We start from the raw sequence: 19,116 nt of genomic DNA, 5'->3' as shown, positions 1-19,116 counted from the left end.
TAAAATTGCATAGACTTGTACCTCTCTCTTCCAACAATTTCAAAAATCATCAAGATACTCTGAACTGATCATAGAACTCAGTACTTATTGATTGGAACACTGCACTAAGTGACATAATAATAGAAAGTTACCAATATCAATCACCACTTTGGCTATTAAGTAAATTATTTTGACATGGATTTACTGTCTATATGTAATTTTACAATTTCTTCTGTTTTATCTAGAATTTTTTAGAGAGCTCCTTGGAAATGCAGAGAAGTCTCTAAATAGCATGTTTGTGAGGACATACGGAATGCTGTACATGCATAACTCTGAAGTGTTCCAGGATTTATTTATTGAACTCAAGCGTTACTATACAGGAGGTAACATCAATCTGGAAGACATATTAAATGATTTTTCAGCACGTCTGCTGGAACGCATGTTTCAGATTATAAATCCTCACTATCATTTCTCTGAAGACTACCTTGAATGTGTAGGCAAATACATTGATCAGCTGAAGCCTTTTGGAGATGTACCTAGAAAACTTAAAATTCAAGTCATGAAAGCCTTCATTGCAGCACGGACATTTGTCCAGGGTTTAACAGTGGGTCGAGATGTGGCAAACAGAGTGTCAAAGGTAATTATTAAACTTTTTTTTACAATGTTACCATTATTTTGAAAATGATACCTCCTAAAGTGACATTTGTAGCTCTTTTTTTCATGTTAAACAAAAGATTTGTGCATGGCACAAAAGATTGATTTGCCTAGAAAAGTTTAGTTCGGATGAATAGAATTTTGCCCATATGGTGTTCCAGATGAACCAAAACTCCTTGGCAAAGTGAATGGAAACAAGTGGTGGCTGTCCAGCACTTGTTTGCCTGTGGCCACATTAAAATGTAAAAAAGAAGAAAAAAAAGCATATAGGGGTTAAGGGTCACTCATTTCATCATGTACATAGTAGGCTCCATTACCTCTTAAAGCAGAATTTGAAATTGACCTTATAGCATAACTTTCAAAAAGTTTTCAGCAGTTGGTGCATGATTTCTCTAGTTCCAGGTGTAAATTCTGGATCTACTTGTTTCGAGACTGATGCATTGTCATACTGGTCAGAAAGCAGGTAAAGTTTTAATACAATGTCCAATGTGTAACAGTTGCAGCAGAAGAAAAGACTGTGCTCAAGCTTGATACAGGCTCGTATATGATATGAAACGTTGTAGATCTTCTTCTCCAATAAATCTCTCGTGGACTACTTTCCTGACTTTCTGCACAGCTCTATCATATTGTGTATGTGAGGGAAGTATACCTTGCCGCTTGTTATATTCAGGAAGTCCTCACTGCAAGTGTCTTCTCATTTTTTGATCTTGTTTTCTTTTAAACATAAGACAAAGTAGGGACTACTTTGTCATATGTATTTTTCCTACACTTGACCAGCTTTGACCTGCTTCCTGTGGGTCAAATACATTTTCCCACAATACTTCCCCTTTCCTCCATGATCTTGCGATGCCTCCTTTCACTATTCCTGCACGACCTGTCATTTAGACAGGATGCCGACGGAACTACCGAATTATGTTCTAACAGAATGAGAACAGTTTGTCCATTTTTTGTTAGGACGAAACTTTCTACTTTTAGATCGGTTCGTAATTTCATTTGAATGGCTCCTTGCAGCTGCTTAGTAGATAGCTCCCTAATTCCCCCGGTATTAGGGAGCTATCTACCGAAAGGCTGAAAGACAAAAATTGATCTTTCAGCCAACTTTACTAATGCTAAGTAAAATTTACTTAGTAAATGAGGGAGACTGCCCCTACTCAATATGTGAGTATGGGCATGTCTACTAAACAGTGAATAGCTTAAGGATCCTTACTGTTGTAGAAAAAAAAGCCCCCCCTCTTCCAAAAAATGCCCACATGGTGGGCATCTATTAACTAGTGTCCCCCTCAAGCCCCCACCCTTGTGGGGGCTACTCAACTAAACGGGGGACATAGTGTCCCCCTAAGCCCCCACCCATGAGTGGCGGGTGGGGGCCCTAAGTGACAATGGGAGGAGGCCCTAACACCATTTTTAAAGGAGCCAAACAACTATGTGATAATAATGGCTTCATATGATTATTATCCTTCAATAAAACATTTTTATTGCATGATCAGTTGTATTTTCAAAATCAATGCTAACATTTCACAATTTCTACCAGGGTATGCAACTTCTGAGCACACCATTTTCTAGATTTTTGGATTTATTAACTTTTTGACACTTTTTCCATCAGAAAAAGGTTTTATGCTTCACTTCTCTTTACCCACCACTCTAAGCTTGATGGTCTTCTGAAACTGAAATAATTGTGAAAACTGGCAGAATTTACTAAAAAGAAAATAGTCACTTTAAAGATCAGTTTTGAACACTTTAATAAATATCCCCACTGTTTTCTCATTTGCTTGTGCATGTATGTGTGGATTGACATATACTGCTCACTAACATAAAAAAAAAAAAACATTCACAGCTCTCTTGTTTTATTACTTTCAGGAATGTGCTTAATGGTTATTGTACTTATTCTGCAATGTATTTAGCTTATTAGGTGTAGGGATTGGGCATAATAATGATGGAGCTAGGATTTATACAACATTTTTAAAGAAAAAAAGGGGAAATATACATGTTATTTTTTCATGATATCTTTTGAAGTGGGGTATATTTTAAACAGTGTTCTGAACAGAACATGTAAGGAGCACAATGAGGCATAAAATAATTCATTTATAATTAGATTTTTATAGATTCTTTGTTTAGATTCACCTACAGTAGATGTTGAAAGCATATCTTGTGCACTTTCTGCATACAAAGTATATTCGGTATTTAGTTATTGTGTATTGCAAAATATATTATTTTTAAAGTCTAAATCACCCCAATTTTCCATGGACATTGAAGCTTAAATTAATGGAAAGAAAAAGGGTATTTTTTATTAAATATCTCAAGAATGCTGAAGCATTAAGTCCACTGTGCAATTTTATATGAAGACAAATGGGAATAAAATGGAGCATTAATACTTATTCTTTGCAATGATGTTTTTTTGGCATCCAAGACTATTTTTTTCTAAAATAATTTCCAGGTTCATTTAAGTACTCTAGATTCTGAAATCTGCCAAGGTTAATTGGTTTAAGATGAATCAATTATGGCTTGTCACTTTAGTAGAATAAAATTGAGTTTTAGAAAATTGCTGTATGCAGCTCAATGTACAGTAATTGGATAAGTGAAAAGACCAAATTGTGTCCACGTACAGTATTAATAAATAGAGCTTATAACTCAGTAGGTGGTTGTGAGAGGTCAGTGTTACAAAAGAATCTTAATGACTCTACCACAGTTGCGATGGACAAGGAAATGGGGATCTTTATTGCGTGCCAACTAAAGAAAGAAGGAGTGCAAGTACACCTGGAGGATACACTAAATCTAGATAGTACACCTACAGGTTACTGGTACAATTGTAGCAATCCATATTAGATAAAATATAACTTTTAATAATCAATTTAAAAGCAAAAAGATGAGCACAATCGCTATATGGACAGAAATAAATAGTAAAAGGAGAAAGGAAAGGTGGTAGGAATATTAGCCAGAAAGTGCCATATTAATCAAATAGTGGCACAGGTGATTAGGGAATTAAGGGGTTAAATCGTGATCTGTGCAGAATAGCCCAGAGTTACCACCCCACTCCTGTAACCCAGTATCACCGTAATGACAATATATTCCCAACTCCTCAGTACTAAACAGAAAAAGTCTGGCGTAAGATAGAAATTGCTACCTAAACGTCTAAACTTCCATCCAAATAAAGTCAAAATAAATTGAAGATAAAATAAACTAAAGAGGGTGGCTGTATAGGTATTGAGAAATCACAGCTGCAGCATCGTCCCTGTCTGACTCCTCCACCCTCCACTAATCTAGTCCCGACGCGCGTTTCGCCGAAAGTCGGCTCTTCCAAGGGAACTGAGTACGGATTTAACCATCATTTAAATATCCCGCCCTCTCTCAGGATTGGCTGTTAATCTTGCCAGAGTGAGAGAGGGAGTGGAGCCTAGCCTCTTTCGCAGTTAACCCTAGGTAGCTCGGAATACTGTGAAAGAGGATAGGTAATATACATACACAAATATAAAGATTAATATAAGATATTAGGATAATGTAATATAATGTAATATAAATCAGCTGGACAGACAGTGCAATCATAGATAATACAGTCATAAACATAAACGGAAAGGAGAACAGGGGGAATGGAAATAACGTTAATGTACAAACCCCTAGTGTTCCAATGCCCAAAACCACATGTGATATTTTTAATATAGGAAAAAGAAATATAGTATGAAGGTGGTTAATGGTTATTTGGCAACAATATTGTGTCTAATATGTTGCTCCTTTCCTTATTTTGTTAATTGAGAGTGCAAACATGTTCTCTTCTATCGAAACTCCAACTATTTTGTCATAGTGGTTTATTAAAGTCCTAGTAAATTTTAACAATAATAATAAAAAGAAAGAAATCAAATTCAATGTCAATCCATATATATGATGAGTGGTAATTATCATGGATCGTGTCTAAATAATTACATGAATTTTTTATATATAATATATATTATTTCCAGTAGGTCATAACTTAGACCTATAATAGCTAAACTGCAACTTCACATTTAAATTGTATAGTACTTCTGTATATTGTTAAAGTATACAGAAATACTAGGTCATAAAAATGTATAGCCAAAATGTCAAAAAGAGAGGGGTCAGTCATATACCTTCATGAGTGAATGAACGGAGTAAAATTAAACTCCTCATTTAGTCCTTTGGGGTATAATGTTTGGAATGAGTAGATCCAACGGGACTCAGCCTTTAGTAAGGAGATATTGATATCTCCCTTTCGATGATTCTGACATTTTTTTTTTGATCACCTGAAACTTTAGTGCAGTGGATTTAGAGGCATGATTTAGTCGTTCATGTTTGGCAATGGGTGTATCCATATGTGGATTCGTGATGGAATTAATATGTTGTAGAATCCGTCAACGTAGTTGTTGATACCTTTTGACAATGTACTGTAAACCGCATTCACATGTTATAAGGTAAATAACATTAGTGGAACTGCAGTTAATAAAATAATTAACCACTATGTCTTTTGATGTTCTTCTGTTGTGTACCGTTTTGGAAGGTAAAATAAAGTTACAGGCCTTACAGTGGCCACACTTGAAAAGACCTTTGGTTTGGAGCCATGTGGATATAGTTTGTGCATACAATGGACATTTATGAAGATAACCAAACCATTGTATGTGCAACCATAATATAATGCATTTTATGTTTTAAAAAGCAAACTTCTTTAGCCTGTTTGTAGCAACTGGACAATCAACAGACCTAACTATCTAAGTATTAATTCAAATGTTACTGATGCTTGCAGGATCTACTACATCCAAAGGTTATTTATTAAGCATGGTATTCTAACCAAGCCCTAAGGATGTCTGATTTATGGTACCCAAACTAGTAAGTGAATTGGTCATATAATTCCTGGTGCAAGATTTTTTTTTTTTACCCCCTTTCGCAAAGATGGCCAAAATGCTGTCTATTCTGAGTACAATGCAGCAATTAATGTGTGCTTTCACCAAACTGTGAAAGGCAATAGAGCTTTCCAGAAGTTTCAGCCAATTGATGTGTTTTATCTGTTGACCATGTGCCCTCGGTGTAGACTTCTGCATTGGCTGCTCCCCAACCCCAAAGGATAGCGTCCAATTCCAGAATAATATATGGTTGCAGGCCAAATATAGCCCAACCATTCCAGGCTTGCATAATGTATAGCCACCAGCACAGCTCAGTCCTCACTTCATCTGTCATTTACATTACCTGACTGTAATATGGGATGCCACAGAAATAAGTGTATTTTAGGCACTAAATTGCTCCGTAGTGAAGCAGACCTGGAAAAATGCTTGCATGGATGATGAGTGAAGTCCCACAATACTTGCCAGAAGACCAAGAGTAATGGAATCCCTTCTTAGGTCCTGTATATCTGTAATTGATTGCACTTGGAGATACGTCACTATGAGTTTGAGTATTTTTGTAAATAAAAATGTGGTGCCAAACTGAGGCCAAAGGGCAGGCACATGATTTGCGAAGGAAGACCTCACCATCAGAAACATTTGAAACGCTGAGGTGGCAAGTGGTGTCCCTCAGGGTTCTGTTCTGGGACCCCTTCTATTTAACATATGTATAGATGATCTTGAAAAAAATATTGAAAGTCATGTTTCAGTGTTTGGAGATGACACAAAACTCTGTAAAGTAATACAATGTGAGCAAGATATTACCTTGTGGCAGAGGAATTTAGATAGGCTGGGGGACTGGGCACTCAAATGGCAGGTAAAATTTAAAGTTGAAAAATGCAAAGTTATGCACTTCGGCATAAAGAATTCACAAGCAACGTATACCCTTAATGGAAGCAAATTAGGGATAACACACGAAAAGGACTTGGGAATTGTTATAGACAACAAACTGTGCAACAATGTGCAATGTCAATCAGCAGTGACTAGGGTCAGTAAGGTATTGTCATGCATGAAAAAGGGCATTCATTCTCGGGGTGAGAATATCATTTTGCCTGTTTATAAATCACTGGTAAGACCACATATTGAATATGCTGTGCAATTTTGGGCACCTGTTCTAAAGAAGGATATTATGGCACTAGAAAAAGTGAAGAGGTGGGCTACAAAATTAATCAAATGAATGGAACATATCAGCTATGAAGAAAGGTTAAATTTAAACCTCATATGCCTGAGAGGGGATATGATAACATTATACAAATATATTTGGGTCCAATACAAACCATTATGTGGAAATCTATTCACAAATCGGACTTTACATAGGGCACAAGGTCATGCATTTAGACTGAAAGAAATAAGATTTTGTCTAAGGCAATGAAAAGGTTTTTTTTACTGTAAGAACAATAAGGATGTGGAATTATCTGCCTGAAGAAGTGGTTTTATCAGAGTCCATACAGATGTTCAAACAGCAACTAGATTCATACTTGCAAAAACAGAATATTCAAGGATATAATTTTTCAATGTAGGGTAATAGCTGCTTGATCCAAGGATTAATCTGACTGCTATTCTGGGGTGAAGAAGGATTGTTTTTTTTCCTAGTTTGTTGCAAGTGCTTCAAACTGTTTTTTTTTTGCCTTCTTTTGGATCAACAGCAAAAAACAAATGTGAGGAAGGCTGAACTTGATGGACGCAAGTCTCTTTTCAGCTATGCAACTATGTAACTGAGTGATTGGGTGAACTGGAACTGAAAAGTTATTCTTGATGTCTAGATAATATACCAATCTGCAGGTTGTAGTAGATCCTTGAGTAAATATATACCTTTCATTTTGAAATGATTGCATACCACATAAGCATTGAGGTCCCTTAAATTTATCACCAATAGATATTCTTTGATTTTCTTTTTGATGATAAAAATGTTGCTGAAGAACTTCCAACAAACTGTTTTGCTGGTCGAATAGTTCCCTTCTGTCACAGATTGGACATTTCCTTGTTGATGAGATGAGCATCTTCCTTTGACCAATGGATTGGGCGAGGTGGGAATTTTTGTTGCGTAACAGTGATAAATTCTGTACTTTAACCACAAACTGCTTGATGGATCCACGTATCTGTTGAAATCTCTTCCCACTTGTGGGAAAATTAAAAATACGTCCTGCAGTATGATAAGCTACTGGTATATCTCAGATGACTTACCCATAGAGAATCTTGCTCGCCTGCAACTATGGGTTTCTTTGCGTAAATACTGCAAGAGCATAAATCCAAGATCTAGCTCAATAGGGCTGGACGTGGTGAAATCCAGGACCTAGCTCAATAGGGCTGGACGTGGTGCCCAAACTGCTCCCAAAGCGCAAAAATTAAGGGAAAAGGCAGCTACAACAATGGAAAGCGGATTGGCAAACATGTGCATAATCCCAAATAGGAGGTGTTTAATGTCTCCTCTCCTTATATAAAGATTCCTTTGTTCTGTTTGGTTACTTGTTTTCTATGTTTTTCTTTTCTGCTTTTTGGAGCTAATAAAGGAAGATAAGCAAATATATAGCCTCCTATCATGCTATAAAATTAGATCTCAACATGTTTGATCTAATTAATATATTATTGTTTTAAAAAAGTAACATTAAAACATGATACAGATTTTTTTGATATGCCTATAGGATCATGCTATAATATGTCTATATTTTAAGGTCATCATCTCCATTCCTTTCATGGTGCTGCAGTGTAATATCTATACACATATACAAAATAAATCATCCATCAGAGCGTGTGACACCCTGTTATTGACTATTATATATAGAATTTATATTTTTTATTGAAAATATCTTACAAGATGAAATTGCATTTTTATTTTAAAAAAATACCATGTTGAATCATTTACATTGTATAATGTTGGGAAGATTCATAGTTTCTAGTGAAAAGACCATTTTTATGTTTAGGTAAAATTCACATTATAGATTAGGGAAAATGAAAGGTCACTTTGTTGTGAAAGTTGTTTAAAAGGATAGAAAGTTGACTTCTACCTCTTGTCACATATTTTAAGAAAATGCTAATAATATAACATAATGTTCCCCTACTATATGTATCATTGTTATGTATTATTTTATGCTACATTATATTTTCAATTTAGGGTTAGATAGTTGAGTAGTACTCATATGTGAGATATTTTGTTAGGGTACTGTATGTGTTGATGTTATTGTCATATAGGGGTTAATGTTAGTGTGCTATAGAGAATAATATTAATATTAAGTGAGAGTCTAGTATAGGGATTAATGTTTAATGATAGTGTATTGTACGGGTATATGATTAGGGATGGTGAAGTAAAGGGGTTAATGTAATCCCTATTGTAGTGCTAAGGTGGAGTATAAAGAAAAGGGTCTAGGTACTGTCTATAATATATGGTGCATGGCAGCGGTAAATCAACAAAAATCTTGTATAAAAAAGCAATACCTAAAGAGTGTTTAAATTTTGTTTTTGTGCGCAGATTATCACCTGCTTTTTTTTTGTTGCTATGGTGGTGTATGGAGTAAGGTCTTTACTGCAAGATCTAAGCTGGTATATATATGTCCCGATCCCAGCATTATCCATGCAATATGGAATTCTAGAACCACTCCTGTCCATTAACATAATGTACAGATAATTTAATATATATATATATATATATATATATATATATATATATATATATATATATATATATAGTGTGTGTGTGTGTGTGTTTACGTGTATTTATGTAGTCTGGAAATTATAGAGAAATACCCAGGAATACCTTTTCATTCCCACACGGTCATAGTGGCCAGTGAGCTAGTACTTTGAGAGCGCTGTGTATGTGTTTCAAACTACCCATACTAATTACATAATGGGATTAGAAATCTAGAATTGCTTTTTCTTGAACGTGTATTTTGTTGCTGTCACCACCTGTTCTTGGCATTCAAATGTGCTCTATTGACTGGAAAATAAACACGGTGCTGTCTTTATCATATGATGGAAAATGTTTGTCCACTGGGGTTCTTGCCTCTGAATTGTTATACTGCATAAATGTTCTCCAATTCTAATTGACATTCGTATTCCTTCTGGCATTCCTTGCATGTTAAATAAATAAATAAATCACAAATTGGCAAGAGAATTCAGTGTAATTCTTAGTGGAATAGTTACGGTCAAAGTGAAATGAAGTAAATGAATTAGACACACAGGAATCAGAGAAACACAGCCATTTCCTCCTGCCACACGTAAAATTGCCCTTGTGGGCTAACATGTTGCATCAACGTTGACAACAGACTACCAGGTGAAATTGATTTTTATTGAATACATCTACAGCCACTTTATACAACTTTTTTTTATTTTGAAGCCTGAATACAGATGAGTTAGTAGGTTCATGATTTTAGAAATTGCATCACTAAAATAAAAATGGTATATATTTAAAAACAAAAGAAAAGATTAGGGTCCAAAAAAACCAACAGATTAAAACATCTGAAATATTTAATACAATTTCCCCAAAAAATTAGACATCAAAGTGTCATCACACTTTGATAAATACACCCCATTGTTGCTGGGGTTCAATGTAGTAACATGTTATGGTTTTGACAGGAGGAGCCCAGGGAGCAGTAAAAAATCTGAAAAGTGAAGTACCAATAGGGATTAAGCAAACTCGTAGTCAAGGGAAGCCAAGGTCAGGGGCAGGCAGCGTAGGTTTAGGAACGATTAACAGGCAAACAGAGGTCAGATCAGAAGGTAACAGGAATCACAGATGTAGATAAACCAGGGAAGCACAGTATAACTGAGGAATGAGTTAGCTGTGATTATATAGGGGAGAGGGATTTTTACCGGAACATAAAGGGACATGAAGATATGCACATGCTTTTGTAGCTCCTTGATGAACAGATCACCGAAAAGCATGCCTTGAGCTTGAGGGCCTAGTTCCTTAGAACCAAGGTCTGCCACCTTATTATCAATGCTTTACACCTCTCCAAAGAGAGAGTAAGGTTAGCATTGCCCAAAAGGCATAAACAGAGTGGATACATTCAGGCATGTTATGAGCCCAAGTGCTCCTATTGTTTGCATCAAATACATCTGCTCTAGTAAAGGCGTTGTCAGCCAAATAGGGGCCCCGTAGTGTCTAGGAGCTTGTCTTGTGCTCCTTTCATACTTATTTGTAGAATTATAGTGCTTATAATTATTGAGATGAAATGGTCTGGGTGACTTTAGTGTTTTTTAATTATGTTTATAAATTAGTTTGTTTTTAGAGTCTGTACACTATGATTGCTAATAAATAGGCATGAGCGGACACCTGGATGTTCGAGTTCGGCCGAACTTCGGCAAAAAGTTTGAGTTCGGGACTTAAACCTGACCCGAGCTTGACTCCGAACCCGAACTTTTGGGCACTAAAATGGCTCTAAAAAAGTCCTGAAAGGGCTAACTTAAAATAACATAAAATACATAAAAATTTAAAATAATAATCTTGAACTAGGAGGAGGAGGTGGATGTGGAGTAGGAGGTTGAGGAAGCGGTGACCGTGGCGGTGTAGGTGGAAGTGGCAGTGGAGGAGGAGGAGGTAGCCAACACTGTTGTTTTTTTTTATTGGGGTAGCCCCCAAAATATTGGGACATATAAAAAAAGAAAACAAAGAATAAGTGCACTTGAGTATAACAATGGCTGGTTGAGGCCGGTATAAATGTCTATTCTGCACAAGGTACAGTCTGGTGGGATCCATGCTTAGTTCATTCTAATAAATGTGAGCTTGTCCACATTGGCTTTGAAAAGGCAGCTGCGCTTGTCTGTGATAATGCCCCCTGCCATGCTAAACACACGTTCAGACAATACGCTGGCAGCAGGGCAGGCCAGCACCTCCAAGGCATAAAGGGCAAGCTCAGGCCATGTGCCCAATTTGGAGACCCAGAAGTTGAATGGGGCAGACCCATCAGTCAGTACGTGTAGGCTTGTGCACACGTACTGTTCCACCATGTTCCATATGGTGCTAGTTGTTGTGGCGTGCTGACAAAGCTTTTCCACATTTTGGCCATGCTAATCCTGCCTTCTGAGGTGCATTGGCGACCTCTTCCTCCTCCTCTGCCTTTGCCTTGTGTTTTCACTGAGCCCCCGGTGTCAGTTGGGAATGTCCTCAGCAGCGCGTCTACCAGCGTGCGCTTGTAGTCGCGCATTTTTCGATCACGCTCACGTGAGGGAATTAAGGATGGCACGTTGTCCTTGTAACGGGGATCCAGCAGGGTGGCCACCCAGTAATCAGCACAAGTTAGAATGTTGGCAACTCGGCAGTCGTTGCGCAGGCACTGCAGCATGTAGTCGCTCATGTGTGCCAGGCTAACCAGAGGCAAGGACAAGCTGTCCTCTGTGGGAGGTGTATCGTCTGTGTCCTCCGTATCCCCCCAGCCAGGCTCCAGTGATGCCCATGAGCTGTGTTGGGTGCCACCCTGCTGTGAACACGGTTCCTCCTCCTCCTCCTCCTCATCCTCCTCCTCATCCTCCAGAACTGTGCCCTGGCTGGACAATTGTGTACCTGGCCTATGCTGGTGCAAGAACCCACCCTCCGAGCCACTTGTGAATGACTGGCCTGATAACCGTGCAAATTACCCCTCTTCCTCCACCTCTTCCTCCTGTGCCACATCCTCTTCCATCATCGCCCGAAGCGTTTTTTCAAGGAGACATAGAAGCAGGATAGTAAGGCTGAGAACAGCGTCATCTGCACTGGCCATGTTGGTGAAGTACTCGAAAAAGCGCAACATGGCACACAGGTCTCGCATGGAGGCCCACTCATTGGTGGTGATGGGGTGCTGTTCTGCAGAGCGACTGACCTGTGCGTGCTGCAGCTGAAACTCCACTATCGCCTGCTGCTGCTTGCAAAGTCTCTCCAGCATGTGCAAGGTGGAGTTCCCCCTTGTGGGCACGTCGCATATGAGGCGGTGAGCAGGAAGGCCGAAGTCACGCTGCAGTGCAGACAGGTGAGCAGCAGCAGGGTGAGAACACCGAAAGCACACACAGATGGGCTGCACTTTCTGCAGCAGCTCTGATATATCTAGGTAGTTTTTCAGGAATTTCTGCACCACCAAATTCAGCACATGCGCGAGGCAAGGGATGTGCGTCAAACCGGCTAGGCCCAGAGCTGCTACGAGATTTCGCCCATTATGGCACACCACCAGGCCGGGCTTGAGGCTCAGTCGCAACAACCACTCATTGGTCTGTTGTTCCATGCCTGTCCACAGCTCTTGTGCGGTGGGTGTGGATTTTTCCCCCCAAACATATGAGTTTTAAAACAGCCTGCTGTCGTTTCCCCCTGGCTGTGCTGAAGTTGATGGTGAAGGTGTTATGCTGACCGGATAAGGAGGTGGTAGAGGAGGAGGAAGCGGAGTAGGAGGAGGCAACAGGAGGCAAAGAGAAATGCCCTGCAATCCTCGGTGGCAGAAGGACATGCGCCAAACTGCTATCCGCCTCAGGCCCAGCCACCACTACATTTTCCCAGTGGGCAGTTGGGGGAGATAAAGCGTCCCTGCCCGTGCTTACTGGTCCATGTATCAGTGGTTATATGGACCTTGCCACAGATGGCGTTGCACAGTACACACCTGATTTTGTCCGCCAATTGGTTGTTCGGGGAAGGGATGACTCGCCTGGAAAAGAAGTGGCGGCTGGGAACCACGTACTGTGGGACAGCCACCGCTATCAGGTTTTTAAAATTGTCCGTCTCCACCCACCAGATGGAATGACAGCATTTCAAAGGCCAGGAATTTTGAAATGCTGGCATTCAGGACCAGGGATCACAGGTGGGTAGGGGGGTGCTTCCTCTTTCTCTCCAGTGTTTGGGAGATGGACAGCTGAACGCTTCAATGGGACAGTGTAGGGATGCTTGGGGATGGTGGTGGATGTGGTGGTGTTGCTGCCACATCCTCTGTTTGCGGGGTGGCAGGTGCCACTGTCACTCCAGAGGTGGAGGAAGAGGCAGAGACCGCAGCAGAAGAGGAAGCAGGAGGAGCCCTAGACCTTTCTTGGTTTTTGAGGTGCTTACTCCACTGCAGCTTGTGCTTTGCATGTAGATGCCTGGTCATGCAGGCTGTGCTCAGGATTAGAACATTTATGCCTCGCTTCAGGTTCTCATTGCACAGCATGCAAACCACTCGTGTCTTGTTGTCAGCACATTGTGTGAAGAATTGCCACGCCAGGGAACTCCTTGGAGCTGGTTTTTGTGTACTCGGTCCCTGGGTGCGGTGGGCAGTAGCATAGCAGGCGTACTGTCTAGGGGACGGCCGCTCCGCCTTTGCCCCCTGCTCCCTCTTATGCTATGCTGGTGCCTCTGTGTGACCACTGCCTCTTCCTCCAAACTGGACACGTCACTCGCATGACCTTGATTCCATGTGGGGTCTAGGACCTCATCATCCTCCACATCATCTTCCACCCACTCCTCAACCCTGCCCTCCTTGACGGTCTGCACACTGCAGAAAGCCACAGCAGTTGGCACCTGTGTTTCGTCATTATCAGAGACTTGTGATGATCCTCGCATGTCCACATCCTGAAACATAAGTGGTTGTGCATCAGTGCACTCAATCTCTTCCACTAATGGGGCAGGGCTAGGTGGATGGGCCACGGAAACCCCGCCAGCAGAGTCATCAAAAAGTATAAGAGACTGCTGCATGACTTGTGGCTCAGACTGCTTGGCTGATTTGCAAGGGGGTGAGGTGAAAGACAGATGGCCATGGGCTGTTGGTGCCAACTCTGAGCTTTCAGCAGGGGACCGGGTGGGAGACAATGTGAAGGAACTGGAGGCCCTGTCAGCCACTCAATCTACTATCGCCTGTACTTGTTCTGGCCTCACCATTCGTAGAGCGGCATTCGGGCCTACCAAATAACACTGAAGGTTCTGTCGCCTACTCAAACCTGAGAAAGGTGTTTCACTTGTGCTTGTAGCTGGCACAGATCAACCACGTCCTCTCCCTGCAACAGGAGCTCCACCAACACCAGCAGCACCACGACCAGGGCCACGTCCCTTATTTGACACTCTCCTCATTCTTTGCTTTCACTCACCAAACTAATAGATGGCTTATGTCAGGCGACAATGTAACTGCCAATAGTCAACAATTAAGTTCACTGACAGTAAGGCAGTGCCAGTGTCCTAAAGAAAAAAAATTTCTAGAGGTCACACAACAGTGTGACAGGCGTAATTAATACAGTTACTTCACTGTCTCAAAAAATGTGAATTAGTCAAACAACAATATAACAGTAGTATTTAACGGTTTTATTGGACTGCAAGAAATGCACCATTTAGCACAAAAAAATGTGATTTTTTTAAAACCAACAATGTAACCGTAGTATTTAACGGTTTTATTGGACTGCAAGAAATGCACCGCAGGCCGCAAATGTACTTTTTATCACCAAAAAAATGTGAATTGGTGTCACGGCACAGCCCGAGCCCTGCTGACAGCAAGGCGTGGCTGCCCCTTGAAGAAACCTGGCTGGGTTTGAACACACAGCTCCAGCATCCCAGTCAGGTTCTCTGCCGTGCTGTCCACAAGGGGGCTTCAGTTTCTGATTGCATTTTTCTGCTTCCTGAACCCCTTGCCCTGGATTAAGCAGTGCTGACGCACCTGCAGCCCTTTTCCAATTAGGGTCAGCTGCATCTAATCAGCAGGCTGTAAAAGCCAGCCCTGCCTGAAACCTAGCATCGGGTCATTTTTGCCTGTTTGGTGTTTCCTGACGGATCTCTGCTTTGCTTCTGACTGATTTCCTGGACTCTGACCTCTGCCTGCTTTACCGACTTCGTTACTCCGCTGTCAGCCCTCACTTTTGCTTCTCGTCTGACCCTGCCTTTGGATTTCCCCTTAATCTGTACTTCGCTTTTGGTTTTTGCCTCCTTCCTGTGCCATCTCCTGCAACTGGGATCCAACTCCTGGTAAATTGTTACACAAGTCCACTGGTGTCTGTTACAATTGGTCAAACTGTGATGTAACCACAGTATGTGACGTTTCTATTTCACTCTCAGATATGAAGTGCACGCCCCTAAATTTACTTTTAGCACCAAAGAAATGTGAATTTGTCAAACTGCAATGTCACAGCAGTATTTAAAAATGCCTAGATGTTGCCCACTGAGCTACCAGAACAGGATTAAAGTAATGTGCCTGGCACACATGCAGTTGCAAGTGCACTGCACTTGCAAAAATGGCCACGGCCGCCCACCTAACAAACAGACTGATTGCTTATTTCTCTGTGGCACTGGGCTCAGGGCAGGGTACAAAAATGTAGTATAGCACCCACAAAAATAATCGCTGTAGTTTACAGATTCAACAACAGAATTCTTTCCTAATCTGTCCCTCACAGCTGCAGCATCCTCTCCCTACACTAAGAGCTCATGTGACGTGCGGCGCTACATGACTCCAGCTTATATAGAGGCTGGGTCACACGCTGCACTAGCCAATCACAGCCATGCCATTAGTAGGTATGGCTGTGATGGCTTCTAAGGGCACACAGGTCAAACGCTTGTTGATTGGCTGCCCTGCAGCTTTTCAAAAAGCGCCATTAAATCGCCAAACACCGAACTCGAACGCGAACTGTTACTGAAAAGTGCGGGTTCGGGTTCTGGGTCAAAAAATCGTAATGTTCGGTACGAATCCAAACATTACATTTCGGGTTCGCTCAACTCTACTAATAAACTTAAAATTAGCTTGAAGCCTTTGTTTATCTTTCATTCCTGTAAGGATTTTAACTGCCTGGTGTATTCACAAATTTAAATCATGGTTTGCTAATGCCTAATATTGTTCAATTACTGTAATACATTTAATTTGAAGTAAAATCTGTTACTGAAAATAACTTCCATGAGTACTTAGTTTATTGATTTTATTTGCTGATTATTTCAGATTATTTCCTTTTTCTATCTCGTATTATTATTGTTCGAGCTTTTAAGGATGAAGTAATGCTAAAGGCATGCTTTTCTTATCCCATGTGTCCACTGAATCTATAGTCATACTAGCCATGAACCGATCACTTTGACCTCTGGGGCTGCTTAGCGAGCAAATATTGTTTGTGATATAAAACAAAAGTAAACTGCTACCTTTTTTTTTTTTTCTTCAAATGTTTGGCCATCATGGGAGTAGAATGCTTCATAAATGCTGATATGAAGTCTTTTACTTTACATTATTCCTATTTCTTCATATTTTCTCAGCATAACAGGGGATTGTATTTCTCATAGTATAAAGAGACTAGATTTTGTAAAGCTGTTCAGGCTGTGAGCTTTTTGTGTACCTTATCTCCAGTGAATACCTTCTGTATGAGGATTGGTAGTTGCTTTGCCATGTTTTGATGATTTTAAAGATGCTAAGCTCATTTACATATCAAACTCTGCAATTAATATTAATTAATATATTAATAATATATTAATATATTATATATTTGATATTTGAAAAATATTTTTCAAACAACCTTTCTTATATTTTAAGGATCCTGTATTCAGATTTTTTTCCTTTTATTTCATGTTGCTGTATTTCCTTCTTTGTTGCCTTTCTTTTTCTTGTTTTCCTTTCCCCCCCCCCTGTTTGTTAGAAAAACTTACAACACTAATATTTTCTTTAAAAAGTGAAAATAAAATATGTGACAATCCTGACTTTCACTATAAAAGAGCTAAACCAGGGTATCGGTAAAAAAATGAAAATAATGCCCGGTTAAAAAGGTACTCGAATACTTTGATTTTAGTGGGCAACCAAGTTGAGGTAGAAAAATTAGCTGGATATGGACATATTCAGCCAAATCGTTCTATTTGCTATATAGGTCAAATAACTAACAATTCTGTATCATTATCCAAGTGCAGATACATAACCAAAAGTAAACCATTAATGCCAAGTATATTGAACTGTGCTCTTAATATACATTATTAAATCTAACTAATTCTTAGCTTATCCCCACTTGTATAGCTAAATTCCAAATAAACTCTAGTGATTTTTGGTAGGAGTGCTCATACCTAGATAGATACAGAAATTATGATAAATATACTAGATTTTCCCTATTCAATAACATCTCAGACTATTCTCTTGCATTTAGACTTTTCAGTTACAGATAAACATAGCATATAAACATAGCATATAAACATAGCATATTGGTCTTTAAGATATGTCTAGCTAGATATTGGAAAACACAAAATGTTCCATCATGGCCTGAGATTAAAACCCAAATTAAGTTCCAGGCAGCCTCAGAGAAATATTTTTTTTTAATAGAGATGTATCGACTAAAGTATTATACGACACGATCTGGTTAAAATGGTTTGTGATCTAAACCAAACTCGGAATTTCCTTCCCTGCGAGAATTATACACAGAAAACCCTTAAAACTCCAGAGATCTCCAAAACATACCAGCAATGGTGCATCGCGTGCAATCTAATGTGCCACCAGATAGGAGTGGTGTGTTAAGTAGTACTATTCTTATCAGTTTAATCCCTGTTACGTCCCCCTCATCAGGCCTTTTTTAGTCGAATGTATCGCCCACTGTCAGTCCTTTCAGGATCCATACCTCATTCATCTTAATAAAGGGGAGGTAATCTAGACTTTTTTTGACCTAGGCGACTTCTCTTCTCAGTGACAATACCTCCTGCTGCACTGAAGGTCCTTTCTGACAGGACACTTGAAGCGGGGCAGGCCAGAAGTTCTATCGCAAATTGGGATAGCTCAGGCCACAGGTCAAGCCTGCACACCCAGTAGTCAAGGGGTTCATCGATCCTCAGAGTGTCGATATCTGCAGTTAAGGCGAGGTAGTCTGCTACCTGTCGGTCGAGTCGCTCTCTGAGGGTGGACCCCAAAGGGCTGTGGCAATGCGTAGGACTTAAAAAGCTCTGCATGTCTTCCATCAACAACACGTCTTTAAAGCGTCCTGTCCTTGCCGGCGTGGTCGTGGGAGGAGGAGGATTACTTTCACCTCTTCCCCTGCTAGATTCCCGTTGTGCTGTGACATCACCCTTATACGCTGTGTAAAGCATACTTTTTAATTTATTTTGCAACTGCTGCATCCTTTCCGACTTGCAGTAATTCGGTAACATTTCAGGCACTTTCTGCTTACACCAGGGGTCTAGTAGCGTGGACACCCAGTACAGGCCGTTCTCCTTCAGCCTTTTTATACAAGGGTCCCTCAACAGGCATGACAGCATGAAAGACCCCATGTGCACAAGGTTGGATGCCGAGCTACTCACGTCCCGTTCCTCATCCTCAGTGATCTCACTGAAGGTATGTTCTTCCCCCCAGCCACGTACAACACCATGGGTACCAGATAGGTGACAACGAGCACCCTGGGATGCCTGTTGTGGTTGGTCTTCCTCCTCCTCCTCAAAGCCACATTCCTCCTCTGACTCCTCTTCCTCGCAATCCTCTTCCAGCGTTGCCGCAGGTCCATCAAGCGATGCTGATAAGGCTGTTTCTGGTGGTTATGGTGACCACAACTCTTCCTCTTCCTCTTCACGCTCATCTACGGCCTGATCCAGCACTCTTCGCAGGGCACGCTCGAGGAAGAAAACAAATGGTATGATGTCGCTGATGGTGCCTTCGGTGCGACTGACTAGGTTTTTCACCTCCTCAAAAGGACGCATGAGCCTACAGGCATTGCGCATGAGCGTCCAGTAACGTGGCAAAAAAATTCCCAGCTCCGC

The 19,116-nt window shown here is 40.5% G+C and overlaps 1 protein-coding gene across 2 annotated transcripts in view; it reads left to right on the top strand.

Annotated features, from left to right (window-relative positions):
• Positions 1-19,116, top strand: part of GPC6 (glypican 6) — a 946,336-nt gene that overhangs the window by 357,001 nt on the left and 570,219 nt on the right. For both annotated transcript variants that reach the window (XM_063425801.1, XM_063425799.1), the window contains exon 3: positions 225-616. In XM_063425801.1, the coding sequence (XP_063281871.1) occupies positions 225-616 (392 nt within the window). The remainder of the gene's footprint in view (positions 1-224; positions 617-19,116) is intronic.

Source organism: Pelobates fuscus, chromosome 1 (assembly GCF_036172605.1).
Source record: "Pelobates fuscus isolate aPelFus1 chromosome 1, aPelFus1.pri, whole genome shotgun sequence".
Classification (NCBI taxonomy): Eukaryota; Metazoa; Chordata; class Amphibia; order Anura; family Pelobatidae; genus Pelobates; species Pelobates fuscus.
The sequence above is the reverse complement of the archived record's forward strand: the minus strand, read 5'-3'. Positions and strand labels throughout refer to the sequence as shown.